At 40.4% G+C, this 23,081-nt stretch overlaps 1 protein-coding gene across 2 annotated transcripts in view; it reads right to left on the bottom strand.

Moving 5' to 3' along the window:
- AGPAT3 (1-acylglycerol-3-phosphate O-acyltransferase 3) overlaps positions 2,695-23,081 on the bottom strand; it is a 53,422-nt gene continuing 33,035 nt past the window's right edge. For both annotated transcript variants that reach the window (XM_021406989.1, XM_021406998.1), the window contains exons 3-9: positions 17,873-18,042; positions 17,541-17,702; positions 14,818-14,971; positions 14,288-14,390; positions 11,637-11,712; positions 9,540-9,738; positions 2,695-9,035 (exon numbers count right to left, since the gene is read on the bottom strand). In XM_021406989.1, coding sequence (XP_021262664.1) covers positions 8,947-9,035; positions 9,540-9,738; positions 11,637-11,712; positions 14,288-14,390; positions 14,818-14,971; positions 17,541-17,702; positions 17,873-18,042 — 953 coding nt within the window. In that variant the 3' untranslated portion in view covers positions 2,695-8,946. The remainder of the gene's footprint in view (positions 9,036-9,539; positions 9,739-11,636; positions 11,713-14,287; positions 14,391-14,817; positions 14,972-17,540; positions 17,703-17,872; positions 18,043-23,081) is intronic.

Raw genomic sequence — 23,081 nt, 5'->3', positions numbered from 1 at the left:
GGCTGAAAGAATTCCAACACAGCTAGCTTGGCCTGTTTGTTAGATCTCTTTTCCATGCTGCTTTCCTTGTCTGGTCAACTGCTGCCCTCCAGAAGAGATGCCAGGTCCTGCACTGTGGCTGGGGAGCTCGTGCTCCCAGCACACCGTGGCTAAGAGCACGCTGCCACCAGCCACTCTGCTAAGAGTTAAGTGTTCTTTGGGTGTCAGAGAACACCTGAGCCATGAATCTGGATGAACAGCACCAATAACCTCCTTGCCCATCACCTTTCAGGTGTGAGGGACTCATCACCAGTGAACAAGCTTCCAGCCTATCCCAAACAGCAGTAGGACAGCAGTAGTTCCAGTCCCAACAGATTCACCCTACAGCCCACCACAACCCTGCCCCCAGCATATAACTTTATCTCAATAGGAGCATGATGTTGGCATTAGAGGATATGTATACAAACATTAAAGGTTTATGGGTGTGAGTCCATTAAGTGGCAAAACCCAGAGGAGCATCTCATTAACCCATACCAAAGTAATTAAGCTTGTATCTACCTACAGATGTCTGCTATACTTGCATAAAGCTTTGATTCACAGACCATCAGCCTCTTGGGAACAGATTTGAGTTTCTGAAAGATGTAAAAAGTACTTTTACCTTTGAACCCATCCCTCTCCCCCCCACAAAAAGAACTTTGCTCAACTTATCTGCCGTCAGGAGCCTGGCATATCTGAAACATAAACTTGCTCCCAGTGCAGCAGCTGTTCACATTTGGTATGGAGGATACTGCACTGATTTTATGGAATTCCAGGCTATTTTCCCAAATACGTTAATATGGTATTGGAAGAAAAATATTGGAGTAGGTGAGAATCATGTTAACCTAGAAGAGCCAAGCCCAAAAAGGGCCACCACCAAACAGCGTCAGGATATATAAGAAGCTCCCACAGCGTAAAGGTCACTGTAGTGTAACTGGGCTGCTTAATACAGAAAGAAACCACCTAACATCCCCTGCACCTTCATCCATGTAGCAAATAATTTCTTCTATTTCTGCAGGTAGCCTACAGAGAGCTGCCCAACAAGCAATGTGATGTTGGCCTACCCTTGTCTACACACCCCATTACTCCTTGTTTCTGCTTCTGCAGTCCATGCAATTGTGTCTCTGACGCTGGCTGAAAAGAAGCAAGCAGCTAAAAAGGATTTCCAGAAGAGCAGGTCAAGAGGCAATGAGGTAAGAATCGTGTCTCTTCTGTAGTGCAAGATAAGACAGAACATAGGGAGGAACCAAGCTCTGGCTTCAGCTGAAGCTTTGATTTTCATGGCTTGGCTTTTACATGTATTAAAGATCATGCCATCTTAGTCAAATGAATTCTTTATTACACTGCACTGATAGAAATCTCAACCCAGATTTTTCATTTTTAAGCTGAAAAAAAAATAGTCTTAAAAGAGCATTCAAGATTCCACATCAAAATAATTGGCTTTTAAAAATGAATTATGGATCTGAGGAGATTCAGTGTTGGTAAGGAACTGTGAACAGCTGTTTTTGTGTAAGCTAGTGAAGCAACAAAAACAACTTTCTGCTTTCTTACTTACAGAATCAGAACCCATCCTCTGCCTCAAAAGTCTGCCTTTACAGTGAAACACGGTGCAACTGAGCTGACATCCTAAGGCAGCTCAGCATAACCTGGTATTTTCAAAGAGCGAGGGATCAGGGAAGGGGAAACTTACAATGGAAGCCAAGAACTCAGAGCTGGAAGTTCAGCAAAAAGATGACAAGAGGAATGGGATATCACCTGATGATTTGTTACAGGCACAAATATCATAAGGAAGAGCTAATGCCTTTGGTGACAATATTAACACCTTGCAGGTACAGAAGCAGGCCAGGAATATATCTGAGGTACAAACTGCGGAGATCTGCTTCTGCTGGGCAGCCCCCTGAGAGAAATAACGAGAGGGAAGCAAAGTGCTAAGTCATCCTCCACTGGGTCTTCAATTGCCTTCAGGCAGAAGCACAGGATGTGATGTACAGTTTAGGAATGGGGATGTCTTTATCTTCCAGTGAAAAATAGAACGTTGAAAGATGGCAGATTTGAAAAATCGGTTTAATCTACAGCATCTGTCTGTACGGCCAGCTTAACCGGTTGGACTCACTCCTTAGATCATACAGCTTTGTGCTTACTTGGGAAGACACATCCCATCCCTTCCCATCCTGGTAAAGTGAAGGAACTGTGCGGAACTCCAATCTACCACTTATGTGAATGCTGCAGTAATGCACAGTCCCTCCACAGTTCTTAATGGCAGGCTTAGTGCAGTGATGGAAGTTGCGTTAAGCTTGTTACTTACTCCTAGGGTCCCAGCCCTCTCCAAAATGATCCATCCAGATCATTGCTGCAGACATGTGGCCCTTGCATGGATCAATTGGCAGGACAGAGATTAAAAAAAAAAAAAAAAAGCATAAAATGGAAATAAAGCCTTGATAATAAAAATAGCCCTTAGTGCATACTTAGTTATGAAAATCAGTGTGGCAAATAGGGAAAGAATGCAGATCTTCAGTTTATATATCAGCTACTCATTCAGTAACATTGAAGAAAACCATATGTTGGGCAGTCGGCCTTTTTCACTTGAATACAATTTAAAAAAAAATCAATGCCAGCATATTATGTAGAAAATCACATACAAACAGTTGAGTAACTGAAAGCATGAATGAGAATCTAATATACAGTACTTTCACACAGCCAAAGCTATTTTATTTTACAAGGTGAATCTTTCGCATTAATCCTTTTTTTTTTCTGAAAGCTCAGTAAAAACAGTAAAATGAACCCCTTAAACAAGATTTAAGAGACAACTTACAAAATAAAATTTGCATAGCACTGTAAATCTGTGTATTTGTTTGGGCACAGTTCTTTTTCGAAACTACAGCAGGTGACAGGGTGAGGGTTGTTTGTTTGCTTTTCAACCAGATTCTGACGCTTCTGAACACCAAAAAAAAATCAAGTGTAGGAAATAACTGTAAAAATGTACAAAAACATATATACATGCACAGTAAATGTGTACCCTGTATACAGTTTTATTACTCGTTAGATTTGGTTGATCATCCGGTACTTACACTTCCCTCCTAATTATGAGTTTGTAACAATCAATCAAGGTTAAGGAGGGTTGGCTTTCTCAAAGAGATTTTCATTAAAGCTCGAGTACTTGCTGGTGATCTTTATAAGTGAGTAACATGCCAATTTACACAGCTTGCTGGCTTTCAGGCAAGCAGCATTCAATTGTCACAGCGTACATTTCTGACAAAGCTGAAGCAAAATAATGCAAATGGGTACAGCTTGTCTCTGTGCACAGATGCAAATGCACATAATAAAGGAGGTCTATGTGATGCCTTGGGAAAAATTTGCATTCCTGATTAGCTTGTGCTGCCCACTCTGCCGCCCTTCTCAAATTAGATGGTGGTGTAACTGGATATGGTTTCCTTGAAAATATACCTTGGCTAAAAACAAAAAAATAACCCAGAACCTCATATAAGACCAAAAATTGGTAGTAGCAGTCCCCATACTAAAGAATACTTTCAATTTAGATTTGAAAACTACCATTATGTTCCAGTTTCTGTTAAAGTTTCTATTTTTAAAATACATTTCCTCTTAAAAAGATAGAATGCTTCTCTTGCTAATGGGGTTTGTAAAGCTTTGAAGAAATAGACAATCAACTACACTCAAGTGCTCTCAACAGCGAAAATGAACAAATTAACCTTCTTCTGAGTTTCAAAAACTGCAGAGTAGCTCCTAACCATGGGTGTAACGTTTCAAGAAATCCAGGCATTTTTCTGAAAGCCTAGAGAGGTCAAGGATAAGAGGAAACATGACACGTTTGGCTTGTGGATGCCAACCCAATGTCTTCCCAACTCCGAAGCGTGAAGTATTTCCATGACATTTTCTGGTGGCTAGCAATTTGAGGCAGAACTTGTAAAACTAGTTTCCAGAGTTTTCCCTCAAAATCTTAGCAGTTAAAAAAATCCACAAGTATCTTGGTGCAGAGATTGCTGAGACCATCAGATAAACTATTCTTCAAAATAAATGGGGGAAAGCGTGGCAAAACAAAAGTTGCCATCTGTAATGAGGAGATAGTCCCTTGAAGACCAGTTCTGACTTCAGTGGCATGGGAATAAGTGAGGGTTACAGTGTAAGTTGTCACAGAGAGGTTTCACTTTTGTGTTAGGGATCAGAATTTGCTACCCACATACATGCTCATCTCTGCTTTACAAAGCTCTTGGCAATCTTTCCGTTTCTTGGGGGCAAGAATTTGGCTGTAGCTGTGCATGCTCCTCTGTTCAGCCGTGCATACTGCAGCTCAGCACTACTGATAGCTGCTTCAAATCCCTGCATCACAGTCATTCAGCACTGGCAGCTCCAGAGCAGCCCATTATGGATCAAAATGTTCAGAAATAGGGAAATGAGCAGCTGTGATAAACTGTGTTAAAGTTCAAATCCAGCATTACCATGAAGAGGATGGACTTCTCTTCACAGACTTAAGCCAGGATTGTGCGGCTGGGACTGCTGTGCACAACAAACTTCATACCAAGTGACATAAGTGCGTGGGCATCCAGGAGACAATATGAGCTGCTGTTGTGCATCCAATGTTCAAAAAGGAACCTGGAAATGGATTTTTCACTTGCATCTGCATTTATCTGCAGCATCTGAATGAAACATAGTTGGGCGAAGTCTGTCCAGTCTTGGCCTTACACTCACCTACACACACTTCTCCAAGATGCCAAAATACATTATTATTGTCCATCTTCAATCTGAAACACTCCACACGGTGTGGACTCGGCATTACAAAAAGCTTCCATGCTCACATTTCTGTAATCAAAATGCACACAAAGCTAATACAGATTTTGGGGGTAGTCCTGGGCAGAAATATTACCTTTAGCAATTATCAGATGTACATTGACCCCCACTTGCTTGTTGCTCCAACTATTAGCGAAGAACTTGTGCCAACTTCCCTTTTACTGGTTTCATCAGTGCCAGAAGAGATCTGTAGAGGTAACCAGTGCCTATGTGTGGCAGGCCTGGGAAGGACTTACGCTCCCTAACAACGTTTTGCTCAGAACCAGCAAAGTTGCATTTTCAGTAGACTTAAACACAACCTTCAGACCTACTGGGCACATCAACCAGTGGCAAAATGCAGGAAGACAACACCCCAGCTATGTGGGGTGATTACAGTAGAATTGTTCAAGCTGGAAAACTCCAAGTGCCAGCCAGGTTGTAACTGAACCATCTGTGGAAAATATAGACAAGCAAATATACAGACATCAGTAGATGATGATAGGTGGTAGGTATCACATAGAAGTGAGCAGACACATTCACTTTTTTCTGTGAATACTAGGCAATTAGGACAAAAGTAGTGTCATATTCATTGGTCAGCAATTAAGTATAGAGCCCTTCAAGATATGTTAAAGCAGAACAAAGGAACGTTGCCCATGCTCTTCGTGCCAGAGACAAACATTTTGCTCAGTAACACTAAGTCAATTGCAAGAGCACATTCAGCCTACAATGAGCAACAGAGAACTGTAATCCCTATTGAGCCAAGACCTCTGGGTACCAGTTATCCAGACGTATGGCAACCGGTCCTTCTTCAGCGTCATCTTTTTGTGCCTTCCTAACGGAGAGATGTCACCACACCAGCAGTCTCAGAGCTCTCCCACTAGCTTCTTAGACGTAAGTCAACATGATGCCGTCTTGGAACTGCAAATCACACTTTGAGAGCAATATTGTTGTTCTTCATGACAATGCCCAGTGCTGCCATGGCCCATTTCAGTCATCTTCAGAGCCAATGCTGAACTCCATGACAGTCAGTTTGCAAGTCCATACTGAAAGAGATGGTACTTAATCTAAACAAGCAATAAATGAATGTTTTGAAAGGTGGAGAAAGAAAATGCTCCTATAGCTTTATGTTTATTAAACTTATACAGCGTGTTGAAAAGCAAAAGACAAAAAACATGATATATTTTTGTTTATTATTGCTCTTAAAGGGCTTGGTAGTCAAATATACAAGCTATGTTCTATTAAACCAGAAGAAAATTGTGTAAGATATAAAATCTACGCTCACTTTTCCAATCCAAGCCACTTGCTAATCGTCATCAGTGACATTAACTTTAGCTATTTCAAGTCATTTTAATTTATACATACTGTGCATGTGTGCGTGCATGTGTATATAAAAACCCCTATTTGAAGAGGCAAAATTCAAAATGAAGAGGTTTGTGTTGGTTTTGCACTGTTTTGTGCACTGTTGTATATTTCGGTTTTCCAAATGGTTACTGATATGTCTGCTTAGAAGAGCAAATTAAGTAAATGATGATGCATGTATTATATTTTCAAAAAGAAAGCATGACCAATAAGTTATAAGAAAATAAGAAATGTGGGTTATTCTCCCCTTGATGTACATGCATTAGTCCCATGATTCCTAGTAGGAAGTTGCATGCACTGAGAGAAGAGTATCCCATAAAGAGAAAGGCTATTAATTCCCTTCTCCTTTAAGCACTTCCCCTCTTCTTAGCACTAAGAAGGGATTTATTTTGTGAAAATCTTGTCATGCCCCATTAATATACTGCTCAAAATGTAAGTATAAAACATAGTGATCAGCCTGCTTTGCAAGCCTCACTTTGCCAGTACAGTTTACTTATGCTCAATATCATCTTCAGGAAGCAAGTGTACACCATTTGTAACACCTTTCTAAGAAACAAGAATTATACCCATTATATCCATTAATGAATTACTTATGGGGAAAAAAATGGGGGGGGAAGGGGGGGAAGAAAAGAAAGAAAAGCCCACTGGTTTTAGTCCTCTGGTTAAAAAAGTGAAAAATTTATCTTTATCAGCATTTGAAAAGTTATCTTTATCAGCATTTGAAATCCTAACCATCTTTAAGTACAAAAGCATTCATTAAGGAAAACAGAGTCGTGGCTAGGATCTGTTCTCAATTCCTAAGCGTATTCCAAATTTCACTAACAACAGTTTTTTTTATCCTCTATGTTAGGGAAGACTTTTGGGGGGTAGAAAGATAATGTACTAATGCTGAAGCTATAGGTACAATGATTCAGTGAGGATAAGTCTAAGCAGAGACAGACAACATAGGTCATCCTTGAAATCCTTTTGTTGGAAAAATCACTAGTAAAATCAAGTGCATGACAACAGCGATTGATGACCCCCAGTAAAATATTCTTCCAAGTTACAAAATTCCTCTTTAGTCTTTTTGAAAACAGAAAAACATGTAGGAGAAGAGGTTACATTCTAACAAAACAAATATGACAAGAAGGTAGATAATTACTCTTTTATCTTTGTTACTAGGGCAAAGATGAAAAATAACTATCAGTGCTCTGATAAGGTCTGTTGTTTACTGAACTGAGATAAATATTCTAGTGGCAGCTGGGTTAAACTGACAGACCTCAAGGGTCAGCTTCTGCCCTCAGCTGTAGATCTGCAACCCATTTCACCAACTTCGATTGTAGCTAAATGCAGATTTTGGCCATCAGACTTAAAAGTATGGGTAACTGCCATCTATTTGTAAATCATTTTGTAGTTGTGCATACAGCAGCAATCTGCAAAAATCTTAGAATGTGCATTTAGAGGGAAGAAAAAAAAGACAGGTACAGCCATGATTCCGATCTCTATTTTCAGTGAAAAAATCTAAAGGTCAACAAGCAAAACTAAAGGTATTTAAAATCCCTGAAGAGACCCCACACTCATTCTAATGCTTAAAAGCAACAAGTCACCTTATAACATTCTTCACATCAGTTAGTATCTATAGCACAACCAAGTAGAAAGTGCAGCACACTCTACTGTTACGCAGAGTAAGATCCTGCTTTCATCTGTATCAACGTCAAGACTCCCATTAGAAGTTCAAGAGATGCCTGTATTTGGAATCTGATTGCTACAGACCTCTCCTTTCAGAATTCTTGTAAAATACAACATTATGAAAACTATTGTGCTCATTTCTGCTATTATCTCCCATTTTACTGAGAGACACTGATTGAACTGGACTTTGGTGATGACAGACACGAACAGAAATAGAAGGAGAATACATCAGGACAATTGAACAAATTTCCTTCTTTGCACAACTCCAAATCCCATGGTCAAAATTAACTCAGAGAACAAACCGAACTCAAGTGAATTCAAAATTACATATGTGTACGTTGTGAAACGGGGCAAATAACACTCAAGACTGAAGTCATATTTTGTGATTAAACAGCCTTGAGCAGGTGGCAGGAGATATGGTGAGAAATCTGTACTGGTTAAATGCTAGTGGGTCTGTTCTATGGTATGTACCCATCAGTAACACAATGCTTCGAAACTCCGCTATCCATTCTCTAACATTACAGAAGTTTTAAGAAGTTGCCTGAAAATAAAAAGTATCCGTGTAACATACAAATAGGATTTAATCTGTAGCCATGACAACACAATCTTTCCAAAACGACTAACCCAGTGAACATGTCAATTAACTTAAGAATGGTGGTTTTTTCCTCGATCATTAATAAAAAAAAGTTGAAAATCAACAAATGCTGTTGGCTTTAGCAAGAGGAAACGTTCAGTGGCTCCTCTTGTAAAAGTGAATGTAGTGCTCTTGACGGAAACCAGTGTATTCAGTCATCTGAAGATGCACACGGCCCATACCCAATGACGTCTTTTCTCCCCCTACCCCCAAATCCCCAACAAAGCAAGAAAATTTACTTTCTTCCTCCCCCCACCCTGATTTTCTCCCATAGTTTGACTACAGTAATCCTTAAACAGGCAGAGAGTTGATGCATTTTCTTCAGCTGATTCCTCCAAATTCTTCATTCTTGGCTCAAGTTTTATTCATTAATATTAGTCATCAGTTATTAAGAAAAAGATAGTTTCTAAATGTTTGTTGTTTTTGTTTTAAACTGAAGTTAATCGGATACCATAGTCTGGTTATATGTGCTGAACTGCAGCTGTCAGTTATTCCTTTTTCTTGAATTCTTGGTTGCCATAGCTGGAGCCTTTTTCTATTTCAGTTACTCCTATCAGTCTACGAACTCCAAAGGAAGCTTTAAAACATAACAGAGAAATGGGATGTACATTAAAGCCGGTTCAAGGATTCAGGAGATTACATTAAACACAGAAGCAGAACAAACATACAAATACGAGTTATTCCAAGCCTGAAGTCAGTAGCTACTACAGACTGCTGCTCTTCAACTCTGCGCTGTATGAAGTTGCATGCAGACCACCTGTTTTTGTTTGGGTTTTCTTTTTTTTTCTCTCCAAGATTGCAGACAAGACATGCAGTCTGAGTATTTTCTCCTTCAGACATGAACTACAAGACTTACTTGCTATTGATTGCTATAGGTATTGCTTAAGATATGAAGGCAAGTCTGCCTGGATTAATGCTTTTCAAATAATAAAAATACTATGCAAGGTAAAAGACTACATAATGAGCTCTTCTGCAAGTCCCATTCACATTCATTAATGCACAGAACTTATTTGAGCCAATGGATCCTATTACATATCACTGGGCTTAGCATCTTGCTTAGCATCTGCTCTGCTTTTATTACCTGCTCCAACAAATCCCAGGAATGCAAGGATGAGGAGAGGAGATCCACTTGCAAAAACTCCAAAGCCAAATGTGAAGAGAGGGGAGAGAAGAACTGTGGCCCAGAAAAGAAAGTTTAGGAGAGTCCATGGTCTCCTAGGTGGTTTAAACTGCTGGCCAGGAAATGTGCCTTCTTGATTATACATCTCTTGCAAAGCATCCTGGAAGAAAGAGAAGATGGAGGAAAACATGTTCATAATGTTTGCACTAAGCAATCCAAGACTAGTCAACTCCAGGACAGCATCGAGGACATCCTCTGTGGCAAATACTTGTCAAGAGTACATGGCATTCATCCATCTGCTGTTGTGGCATTTTTGCTGTTTGGGCATTTCAGTTGACTGCCAGAGCTACTACCATAGGAGCCCTTTGAAGGCCATGTTGGTCGTGGTCAGAAACTGAAACAGTTATCAGCCTTTCCACCACCAAATACCTTCATCTGCTCTTCCAATTTCTTAGGAATCAGAGCAGTGTAAGGCCACAGTTCCGACAGTACTTGCCTCTTTGCTGGATGCTTTTTCTTCCTGTTTTTACTTCCAGAAAGGTCAGAGTGTTTTGAGTAAGTCACAGCAAAAAAACACTATATATACAGCTAAAAAGAGGAAGACAAATCACAAACTGACCAGAGACAGCACTGTACTAACCGTAACTGCAAGGCTTATTCTTCTCTTGGTTTATAAGAATGCTCTGGAAGACATCCAAGCCACTACCAAGGATGGTTCAAGTTAGGCTATTTCTTATTTTTTCCCCTACTTAAGCTGTTTTTCTTTTAGCTTCCCTTATGAAGAGCTGAGATGCTCAAGTTGTTCTTTGCCCATAACACAGCCTTTTGAGGCCATATCCATTGTACAGGAAGAGCATTTTAAGGATTCCAGTTACAACATACTGCTACAGTCATAAGATCAATATATGAAATACCCGCGTATATAAATAATACCTCCCCTGACAACATCTCTCAAGTTTAATGGAGGAACAGCAAACATCAGCAAGGAACACCAAGCCCTCAATCTGCAAGCAAAGCAGAGCATTCTGTCCAAAGAACAGAGCCAAGCAGAATGGATGCTCTGTGCTGCATCTGCTTAGCCCTGCCACTGACTCTTTAACAAAGACACGAAGAAAGGCCCTGTAAAATACCTCATGAAGTTTGCTCCTCAAACCAGGCACTTTCAGAAGGAATTCTCACACCTAAGAGTATTCCAGACCATTACAATTTGCTGCCTTCCTACAGACCTACAGGCTAAGCGTAAGCTTGGAAATGCTGCAGCACAGGCAAACACAGCGGAAGAAAGCCAAAGATAGTTAATATTTCTGTGCTCTCCATTCCCCCCCACCCCCCATAGAGAAGTAACACGACAATCAAAGTACACATTTCAAGTTCAACAATCCACCAGTTAGGGCTGGGCAAAGTAAATTGCAGTTCTTTCCTCTCTCCCGTTCAATCTGTGGTCATGAAATTAACTATCTAGTGGAAAAAGATAAGAAATGAGAAAAAGCTTTGAGCCCTCTGAAGGCACTCTAGCCGTATGCAATGTTAGTCCCTGGCAGCAGATCCCAGGGACTATGTGTACCATGCCACATACCGCTTCAGAGGCATTACAAGAAGGAAAGTGAGAGTGGAAGAAATATAAAAGCAAAGGTCCAATGTTGCTAACAGCCTGGACTGGCTGCCCCTGGCATAGAGTTATCACTCTTCTTGAGTGCGTAAAAGCATCCACAGGGAACACGGAGCTTTTAGAAATGTACGACAGAGGCTCAAGAGCTGAAGAACATAAAAAGATGGTTGTCTGCTATTAGTCTTCTGCAACTCAGCATAATGGGGTCTCTGAATCCCACTGTGCTTCCCAACAATTTGAGACCTACTCACTGGCGGCAGAGGGGTGGCTGAGGGGCTCCCTTAACAGCACACCTGCACTGCTCCATTCAATAATCCGAGCAATAGCTACCAAATTATATATATTTCCATCTCTTCTCTCCCTCTAGTGGAATGATGCACATTTCTCAATTCTTCGCTATACTACCCCTGAAAATTCCAAAAGAAAGAAAAGAAAGAAAAGCTACTTACCTTTTCTTGGTAAAGCTTGTGAAGCCAGTTAGCAGCCTCCTTTTCATCTTGAGGGATATCTTCCAGAGGAAACCTCCTAGTTTAGTAGAGAGATGAAGGAAGGAACAAAAAAGAACTAAGAGAAAATCCAAGTGTTTGACTTTAGACTTCTATTAGGGAAGATCTCCCATTCAATAAAAGACACAGGACAGATGTAGTAATATCACTGATGGCATAGTTCTTAAGTTGAGAAGAATTGGGACCTAGATAGCTGCTGATTCACCACCTAAAAACTCGGATTCTTAAGAGAAAACAATCCATATGAGCTCCCATCAATTTCAGAGCACATGAGTAAAGCAAGCATTTCCCATTAAAACGCTGTTACTTTCTCACTGGAGCCATCAGCTGCTGATTCCCAGTGAGCTCAGGCTGAGGCACCCAGAGCTGAAAAAAAAAAAAAAAAAAGACAAGCAAGAGCAACAGAACTCAGGAAACCTGTAACATTCTGTTAGTGATGAGGAAAAGAAAAAAGGAAGGTATGGAAGGGTGATGGTTACAAATTCACTTTGTACCCACTCTATGGAAAACACCTCCTACAGACACTGCCTTTTTGTTCTCTGCCTCTCTGGCCATACAAATAAAAACATACACTTCTGGATGCATATGAAAGCTACGCCCAGCTCTGGGTACTGACTTGACCTCTCTGAGAACAGCTGCCTTTTACAATCCTCTTGCTAGCAGTGAAGAGCCAACACATTTTCCTGCATTCTTTTTTTTTTTTTTTTTTTTTTTTTGAGATATGCTGTTAACACATTCACACATGTATTGTCTCCTTTCTCAGTGGCACACATCTTGATGTCCTTGATCAGTTCAGAAGGCAGTTGCTTGATTTGTAGAGGTGAGGGACACACATCTCCTACCCCAAGCTCGAGCATATTTCAGCAATGCTCCAACAGTATCAGGCCCCTCTTGCAGCAGGGCAGTAAGAACAGAAGTGTTATTTCTGGGAGAGCTCCAGACTCAGTGATAGCACATAAAATTTATTTGCTGTTGTTCAACCAGGGAATGTGTTTCCACAGCTCAAAGTAAAGCCTTTGAGCCTGCAGCAGCAGAGGGAAGATACTCTAACACATTTCTAATAATTTCCACATCCCATAAACAAATTGAAAACTAGGGTTTACAGATTTCTTTTTAATAGCTCTAACAGGAGGAGATGCTCAATTAATATAAGTAATGCTCAATAAAAGCTCAGTAAAAAGACGTTCGCTGAAAGCTCTCTGCTACAATTGTTACTGTGTTGATACCGCCACTAGAGGGTACTCACAGCAATAACATTTACCAGTTTAGCTCTGGAGCCGATCAGGAGAAAGATTGGATCATCTGCGGAGCTAAGCTTCTTACCTTTGCACAGGTATCTGCATACGCATATATGAAGAACAAGAGCTTACATGCTTATTTTATCTATCTAAGCCATGTCTGCTGGCACATCAAGGACAGCTAGAAGATTTTAAAAATGGTTTCCTCCTCAATGCAGAATAAAAGCTTCGAGCATAGGGGAGAATGTTGATTCACTCCACAATCATACTATAAATCAAAATTACTGAATAACATAATTTCTAACTTCTTTAACAGAGTACCATTACTGATTTCACCTGGTAACCTTCCCTGAGATAGCATTTCTTCCACAAAACCCTTGCTGTGCTACCTCAACACAATGGATGATCAGTGTGATTCCTACAGAATCTTTCATCCTTGGAAGCTCTGGCTTGACACACCTGCTTTCACTAAGACATTGCGTAGAGCTAGTGCCATGCATTTGGCATGCACAAACCCAAGTCCAGGGGTGAAAGGAGTGAGAGAAGTAGCAAGACTACTTGCTACCTCAAGTAGTTGAAGGGAGCTGTCAGAAGGATTGTGGAAAGAACTATCAGATGGTTTGTCAAGTCCAAACATAAGAGGGAAAGGAAGAAAATCAAAAGAAAGTGTAGGTAGCTTCTATGATCACAAGGAAGCTGTGGAAGAAGAAGGCAACAAGGAGAAAGCAAGAAAGATAAAGCACATGTGTACTTGCATGCATGAAGTACATTCTGTGGAGCTGGGTGTTAGCAGTCACTCTTTCAGGCAAAAAAAGTAACGAAGAGTGTGAGGAATGTACCACCTCATTCATATGATGTTTGAAATTCAGCATTATTTAACTTCTAATCTGCTAACCAAAGCATGTGACAGAAGGAGAGTTACTGGCACAATAAGGAGCTTTACATCACTTACTACAAGAGACTAATAATTTTGGACAGGCTATTCATACTATGTGTATGCTCACAAGAGATGGAAAGAGGACAGAAGAGTTAGCTGGCTTTCTATTCCCAGCAGAGTAAAGAAGGCGGCATGTATGTGCCCTCGCTGCACAAAGCTTGAGGAAATCCCTGCTGGACCAACAGTGCTGTCATATCCAGCCTTAAAAAGCCCATCCAATGTGCTGTGACTTGCTGGGCAAAATCAGGGCATGATTGTCAAACGTGAAAGCAAACTGAAGCAGGGGAGAAACAGGGAGGTTTCCATGGCCTGCAGAGAAAAGAGAACTACAGCAAAGGACATTTCCCTCTAAAATCTGCATACACTTCAACGTGCCAAAGCATGCACCTTAAGGCTCACCTCCATCATGAGATGCTCACCTTACACACATATCTGCTTCATACTTCTTTCCATAAAGAATTCCTAATAAAGACGGGTTCTTGTTTCCTCTGAAATTTAGTGTTACATCATACACTGCTGAAACTGTTGAAAAGAAGAAAAAAATGGCTGTTATATCACTGATTCTAGCAACCACGTTGCCAGCACGCTTGCATTAAACAGCACCAGGGCCTTGTGCAAGCCTTGCATTAATGATGTCAGGTAGCGGAGTCCTTCACCATTTTGTGCTTACATGCTGCGTTTATCCATATCAGCCACCTGGCGTTCCCAACTATGTTGGACATGTGTTACCAAAACACAAGGTGACTGGGTGAACTAGGCAACAACGGCATACATAAGAAGACTATTATATTTTTTTAAGTGGTAACAGTGTTACATAGCACAAATAACAGTTGTCACGGTGAATGTTTATTACTGCCAACTCACTAATTGTAATTAACGTAATGAATGGAGTATACTACACTGTGCTATGCGTTACAGTTAACGTGAAGAAAGAACAGCTTGCCAGTACCTGTTCCCCTGAGACACTGGACAGCAGTGGTGAAACCTTTGGTTCTGGGCAACAGGTGGTACTTCAGTTTGGGAAGCCCCTTGGATTCAGCTACCTCCATACTGATACGATGCTTGGTCTCTGTAAAACGAGTTCCTTCACAATACAGGAGAAACTAGTAGAGCAAGACAAAAGGCAAGAACAAGGATATCTTGTGATCACAGCAACCAAGCAGAATACCAACATTTTTTTGTAACGTAAGCGTATATCTGGGCACGTGTACACACTTCAATTGCCTGATTTGATCATCATGTATAAAAGGAATAAGCACCACGTCACATCTCACTTAGAGTAGATTTTATTTATGTTTAACTACATTGCTAACAAATTTAAGATGACAAAAATTGAAATGGTTTTACCTGAAATGTGTTTTTTAAAGGAAAAGCAAACCAGATATCAGTACATAACCACTTCAGGAAAAAGCGTATTAATCACTACCTTGCTCATGTAAAATTTGTACTGTGCAAGCAGAATTACTCATCTGAGGACAGATCTGTTTGTTTGTCTGAAAGCTTTTCCAATTATTTTTTTTATTATTTGTACCAGTTGTGTTCATAAAAAGTGATGTATTTTCCTAAAACCTTTACCTTGTTCCTCTTGTAAAGCATCAATCTGACTGTGAAATCCTCCCTCCTGACTTCATGCAGCACAAAACTATCTATCTGTCCTTTTCCAGCCTCTGTGTTACCACTGCTTTACTTGAGAGCGAGACCAGAAGCAAAGCAAAGCCAAGAGCCAACATACAAAGCCCATCTCAGCACCCTGGGGTGAAGATCTGTTTAGCCCCAGTCATTTTGAAAGGTGGACATCATTCCCATCACACTTTCATTTTACCTTGGAAACACTGCAGCACTGAAATGCACAAATCTCTGCACCACAGGTAGGCAACAGGCAAAGGGGGAGGGTAAAGGGTGCTACTACTCTTTCTCACAGCAGTACCATACAATGCTGTAACATCACAATTCAAAAGACTTGTTGAATGAGTCACTATATACCTGCAGTTTGTTAGAGCTGCAGCTGCTCGACTTTTCCTCTGTAGTGTATACAAATAATGTCCATCATAAAAGGTAAGTTAAATGAGTGTTAAAAGCCATGCACACAGTAGTTGGAAGCGTCTGAGTGTGTGACAGCATGGAGCTGGTCCTGCAACCTTTATTCGGCCCTTGAGAGAATACCCACTATGAAAACAAGACCAACCACAGGAGGGTGCTGAGGACAGCTGAAGGTATAGAGGCTAAAGCTGCATGCTCAGCCTCTGGTCTTGAATTCAAGTTCTCTTTTCTCTATATAAAAATCTCATCTTCTTGTAACTCAATGGAGAAGCAACCCTTCTGAACCAAGTACGTGAGCAAGGCACAGACTGCACTGTGAATAAGACCTAATGAAGGAAGGTTGCACAGACAGTGCTAATTACAACACTTGGAATGCAAAAAAATTAGGGAATTGATTTGTTCAAGTCAATTTTAATCATGATTTAAATTACCAAGCAGGAAGTCTTGATTTAAGTAATCAATGCTATCTATGTTTTGCATTTATATTTTTTAAGTTGTTTTCTCCAGAGACCAGTCCTTGGATCTCAATACAGGATCATTACAATATATGGATTTGCAACTGTAATACAGTCTTGACATATTTTATTGGTATGTTCTTTTCTTCTTTTAAACACTAATCAGAATGATATATTAAATTTTGTTCATGCTCACATATTCAAGTTATTCAATACTTGAAAATACGTTGGCCAGAATCCTCTTTTTCTAAATCTTGCATTTTTGTAATGATAGAAAATCCTGAATGATGCACTCACTATGAACAAGGTAAGCCTACTATTTCACCATTCATTTTAACAAGCTGTGTTGAATAACATCAAAATTCATTTAAACTGTGCATAAAACCTCTTAAAATGTTTTATGAGCAAACAACCATACATGTAATGTACTGCTAGAAAATCAAAACAGTAAATTTATCTGAACATTTGCATTCAAAGCTAAAAGAAGTTTAATAGGTTGACTATTCCATAGCATTGCTGTGGTAAAGTCTAACAACGTTGCACGTAATGAAACATACACATTTACCCTTGGCTTCAAATAATGTCAAAATAAAAAGGAAGTACATAACTGCAATAGCAATTGTAAGTTTACCATATGTTCTCATAGAGACTTTAAGGAAGCATATAATTTTACAGATCAAAGAACATAGGGGCGCATGAACTTCCTATTAAAATCCATGGTGTGTGCATCCCTCCACCCAGATGCACCCCCTTATCCAGAAGAGACTTTTTTTTGTTTGTGCTTTTTCAGCCTACCACAGAAAATGTAACTTAATAGTATATAGATTTAGTTGTCGAACACTGGCCGTTAATTAAAAGAATAAGTATAAATTTCGTCTGAACTTATTTTAAGCGCTACACAAGTTTGATTTTATAAATTATCTTTAAGCCTGTAAATCATCTATGCAAGCTTCTGAAGTGCTTTCCAAATGACTATCATTAAGAGCAGGCAAACAGAGCAACGCTTTACAAGCACGTCCTGAAAGATGTCCTGAGGCAGAGTACGTTTTCCATGACAGCATGCAGAGAAAGTAGAGAGCAAACCTTCTCCTGATACATAAGGCTACTGCACCGCCAGAGCACCACTTCACTGTTTCACTTCCAGCAGTCAGTACTAGAGGAGGAAATAGACACTTACCCACATGTATTCAGGATAGTCAGCCAAACGTTTTAATCCCGCAATAACTGTATCTCTGTCTTCTTCCCATTTCCTTTTGCAGAAAACAATCTCAAGGAAGTACCATGTCCAGCCAATTAGGGGCACATACAGTAGCTCTTTCTTGGCGAGAACTTTGGAACTCTTGGAGAAAAACAAAAACAACAAGCCAAAAATGTCATTGGCTGATGTGTATGAAACAAAAGCATTAAGGTTAAGGTGATAAAAAGCTGATGGAGTTCTATCTGAGAATCTGCATGGGTTTAAGATAGACCTCTAGTCCTCCAGATGAAGGGAAAGCTCGTGGCACGTACCCCCAGCACTCCAAAGCGCTCCGTCATTGTCCAGCCACACAAGAAGTCGATTTCAAAGTTGTGATTCAAGATGATGATGACGTGCTCTTTCCCAAAGGTATTCACCGTAGCCTCATCAGAGAACAAGGTGCACTCTGTGCCCGACCACCATTCTAGCAGCATGACTAACTCTGACAAACATGAAGAAAGAGATGAGTTAGGGGTGATGCTTACTTACAGAAAACATACAGTGTTTCAACACCAGCCCCATTCAGTGTCTGGTCTCTTCTGACTCCTGACAAGACTTGTCATCTTCTCAGTTCAACTCAGATGAGATTAAATGAGAACTTGTAAATGTACAGACCAAACTACAACACTATACTCAAGCAGTACTTAGGGAACTAGATATATGCATTATGGATACTTCAACAAGTTTTTAACAGCAGCAAGTTTGGGCATTGTAGTACTAATGTGAAATTTCATGATCTCCAGAAAAAATATCAGAAACTTTATACCTGAAAACAGACAGCTGAGCCATTGATTGCTCCACTAAATGAGTACACTTTCTCCCAGGTGGAACAAAAATTATGCATAGATGCAGCCTAATGCTTTTACTCAATATGAAACAAGCTTTATGGAGGTAAGCAGACCAATGAAGGGCTTTTAAAGGGATATGGTGCATAGATCTTCTGCAAGGGGTTTTAATATTAGAACACAGGATTCTTAACATTCTATATTACGGTCATTTACAGAGTCAGAAGCAACAGAGATTCAAGCTAATTTATCAAAATATTTGCACAAAGCCAGGAATGGTAAATTGCTTCTTTTGTGTACAGCAAAAGAGTGAATGAGCCCTTTCCCCTCTGTCTTCTCCAACTTTTCAATATTCCAGTGTACCTCTTCCTCCACTCTGCACATTTCCATCATTATCCACTCTTCTTATTTTCAGCTTCCATCCTTTTCATTTTAGAAAGACCTTCCATTTAAATTCAGCACACATTTAGTGTAGTTGCTATGGTTTGCCTGTTTATCTCTTTTCAGTACAACGAGGCAGATGGAAAGCATTGCTGGTATCATGGGACAACTATAAAAAGTATGAGAATAGTTCATTTTCCCAGCAGGAAGATTTGCTTTCATGCAAACTGTAGTCATTGGTATTTTCTCATTTCAGTAAGTTATAGATGCAATCAAAATTTGTTTGTGCAAATATGGCCGTTAAAATTTCCAGCTCTTCGGATGCTACTCTTTCAAACACGCAGGGTCAAAAGTAGGAGGAGTCCTTTCAGTTCTCTAAAACAGATTCTTCCACACCACATTTCAACCTTCCGCCAGGAAGCCTTGGTTTTGCAAAATGGAGCAGTGCCTTCCTGCATAAGGGTTTCTGATCAGTGGGGTCACAATTCACAGCATTCTGTCTTTGCTGCCAAATAAGAGTGAATTCAGTTCTGCATCACATCAGGGAGAAGGCAAACGTAGTACTTGGGTGAACAGTAAGGAAAAATGATCCTGATCTGCTGAAGACACATGTCTTCTTTAGCTTATCTGCCAGGCTACTCTCCTGCATGATTTTCAAGACCCACTCATTTGGAGGTCTAGCATAAGTATGCGATTATATAGTCTCAGTCAGTATACTGACTGAGATAGTGAAACCCTGGCTGATTGGAATTATGGCAGAGAAAAGAAAATTTTATACCAGCTAGAGATTTTCATCATTTCTTTACAGTTTTATCTTCTTTGGGAAAGATGTTATCGCTTTCCTTTCTTGTTCTGATTATACTGGTTCTGTGCAAGGGGAGAGGACAGCAAGAATCATAGAATCATAGAATGGCTTGGGTTGGAAGGGACCTTTAAGATCATCTTGTTCCAACCCCCCTGCTGTAGACAAGGACACCTCCCTCTAGACCAGGTTGCTCAAAGCCCCATCCAGCCTGGCCTTGAATGCTTCTGGGGGGGACATCCACAACCTTGCTGGGCAACCTGTTCCCATATTTCACGACCCTCACAGTGAAGAATCTCTTCCTGATATCTAGCCTAAGTTTACCCTCTTCCAGTTTAAAGCCATTTCCCCTCGTCCTGTTGCTACATGCAACCCAAATGTCCTCAGCTTAGAGCCACATTCTTTCATGTTGGTGTTTGGGAGAATGGAGTAGTGGTACCAAACACAGTGTAATACTCCAAGCAACTTTTGCTTTTGAACAACTCTAGTAACTGCTATATTCACTGCATTTTCCTACCAAAAATAAAATGGGTATTTCTTTCTCAACATCAGGTAAAAAATCTGCAGAGGCAGGTGTGGATGATTTTCTGCAAAGCATTCCTTGTACTATGGATTCCAAAACAGTGGAGGAAGCTTTACTTAGATTTGCCAGATTTCATACTGAAAGAGGAGGGTTGATGAGCCAGAGAATTCATATGAGGAAACAGATTGTCCTTTCCAAGTGTACTGATAAATGAAGCAATTATAACAAGGAGTGGGTTCATTTCCTTTTTCTTTTGGTGTGTGGGTTACAGCTATTTTGTGTGTACCGATCCTGTCACTGCTACAGCAAGCCTGTATCTCTAAACCTGAAGAACGTACAACTTGCAGTGTTTGAGATACTCCATGTAGCTGCCGCTGAGAACTAATATTTTACTGCAACAAAAACCCTTCTTGCGGTGTGGAATCCAAAGCACCAAAGCAAGTGGTACTATGACCTCACAAACCATTCAGAAAAAAAAAAATAAACAAGAGGCAGCTTAAAGTACTAAAATTTGAGTCTGGTTTTGGAACTGGACTAAACTAAACACACTGCTATCCAAGAGCATAAGTCATCAGAAAAGAGCTGACACGGGAAAACTTGGAGTATAGTCTACCCTTCATGAATTAAATATGCAGCAAAGTGTTTACTTTCAGCCCAGAGTCTGATTGAAACCTCCAGCACCAAGATACTCCAGGAGGGTGCTGGCAGGAAGGGCAGGGAGGAGGGGATGCCTCCTCACTAACAAAGGGGTGATCTGAACCGTACCCTAAATGAATGCATTTCTAAGCCATCTCTGATTGCAAACAGCGGCTCTCTGAACACTGGCAATCCACCCCAGCATACAATTACACACAGATGTGGGAAAGCAGTGTTTTAGCACAGCTGACTTTTGCTGCTCCCCTTCTCTGCACCACATCCAGGTGAAAGCTGGGGTAGGAGATGACAGAGAGGTGCTGAAAAAAAAGGCAGGCCCGGGTTTACAGGAGCTTGTGGTGCAAAGAATTTTTGCAGGAGGGGATATGATCTGCAGGGCTGCACTCTAGCAGGGTCCATGGGGTATGACTTAGCTCTACTCCTGGAGTAGCATTGAGTGAGGATAAAGTGCTTTGTGTGTGGCACAGAGAGAGAGCTCAGTTATCAAGGTGAGGAGAAGACAAAGAAGGTTGAGCCCACTGGTCTGACTTGTCCTTAAATATCTGACTTACAGCCCCTCCAGGTTATTTAAGTTCTCTAGTTCTTACCACAAGAAAGCTTTCATGTCTCACCCATCTCCCTCTTCTATCTTTACTTTTTCTTTACCCGAAAATGTTTGCCATGGACGTTAGATGACAGAGTTTATCTCCTTTCCCTTTTGAAGCCATGCTTTATGTATTTAAGAAGAGCTATAGTAATACAGCCTCATTTTCAGTTTCAAGAAAGTAAGCAAAATGTAGCATCTAGAATAGAATAGCAAGCTGTAGGTTCGCTGCCAAAAGGTTTCCTCATAATAGAACACATTTTGTTATGAAGGACAACATTTGAACTGCTACATTTCCACAGCTTAATTATTATATATCACAACCACAGTGCATATTCTGCTAGCTCTTCCACTACAGGCCATCAGCAGTGTGCAATCCCATGTAACATTTACATTCATTTTCACAGCTTAATTTCTCACTCATTTCATTTATAACAGGCTATACATGAGGGGTTATCCTAGATGCAATACATTTATCTGTCTTCCCCAAATAATTTTTAACAATAGTGTGGCGTACTTTCAGTGAACACAAAATAAAGATAACAGCATTGAAAATGTGCTGTCTTGCAGAAACCAAGGATGTGAACCTATGAGCCTCCCAGGCAACAGCAGCTCATATCCTCTGAAAAGCCAGGTATTTGTGCAGCAATACTTTTCATGACAAGATCAAGTTCCAACTTATTAAAAAGTAGATTAGGAAATTCTTACAAGAAAAACAAAATAATCCCATACAACACCTCCATCTCACCCCCCAGCTAATTTTGAAGTTTCTATTGATAATTTCTTCCATTACGATATCTTCGTCCTGACAGTTTGCCTGCCACTCCTTAATTTCCTTTCTCCTGTGCCTCTGAGCCAGTAGTCTGAGTAGGTGGGACAAAAAGCACAGAACAAGGACAAGAATCTTAAAACACCACCAAACTTGATACTTTGGAGAATTTTTGTTGGTAGTACCTGACACTGATGACTTAAGAAACGTGGGTGCCTGTCAGTGGACTGCTCAAAGTTAATTTAAGTGCTTGTTCAGGTGATTCATTTACCCAAAGTGGGAGCTGGATGCTGAGCACTAAGGTAAGTGGTCACACATATCGGGAGGAGACGGAGAACGGAAATAAATTAGATGATTCACTACTGAAATAGGAGGCAACATTTGAACTAAGGAGCCTTCAGAATGTTCATTTCAGAAATCTAATTTCCTGTTAAGCTGTATGATGGCAAATGAAACCCATCTGAGGGGGAGAAGTTTAGGAAAGTCTTGAAAGAGGAAAGCAAAGCAGCTGAACTCACTGTATAAAGCTCTCCCAGAGGCAGAAGACAACTGTTCACAAAAAGAGACACAGATGTCATAGACAGATACTGTGGGGTGTGAGAGAATTCTCAAGTTGTCACACAGTCCAGATATAAAGGCATCTTTTCTAGATACTTTAAGACAGACATCTGTCTTCGCAGACTGCACGGCCAACTCGAGCTCCTAAACAAGTGGTCATCATGGTGCCTATGCTAAACATCTGAAGCAGTCTCTGTGAATTCCACTTTCTCACACTTCTTAGCAGAAAATCCAAAGCAGGGTGAAGATGTTACTGATCAGTAGTTTCCTTCCCAGCAAGGTAGGGTATGAGGCGGCAAGGAGCTTTACTTTCCACTTCTTTTATAGAACAGAGGGACGGAATGTCTCAGTGACTTGCCCTCTGTTTACCCAATATTTCAGAAAATTTGGTGGCTCTGAACTACTCTGAAAGAGTCTACTTCCAGC

Source organism: Numida meleagris, chromosome 1, assembly GCF_002078875.1.
Source record: "Numida meleagris isolate 19003 breed g44 Domestic line chromosome 1, NumMel1.0, whole genome shotgun sequence".
In the NCBI taxonomy this organism is placed as follows: Eukaryota; Metazoa; Chordata; class Aves; order Galliformes; family Numididae; genus Numida; species Numida meleagris.
The sequence above is the reverse complement of the archived record's forward strand: the minus strand, read 5'-3'. Positions and strand labels throughout refer to the sequence as shown.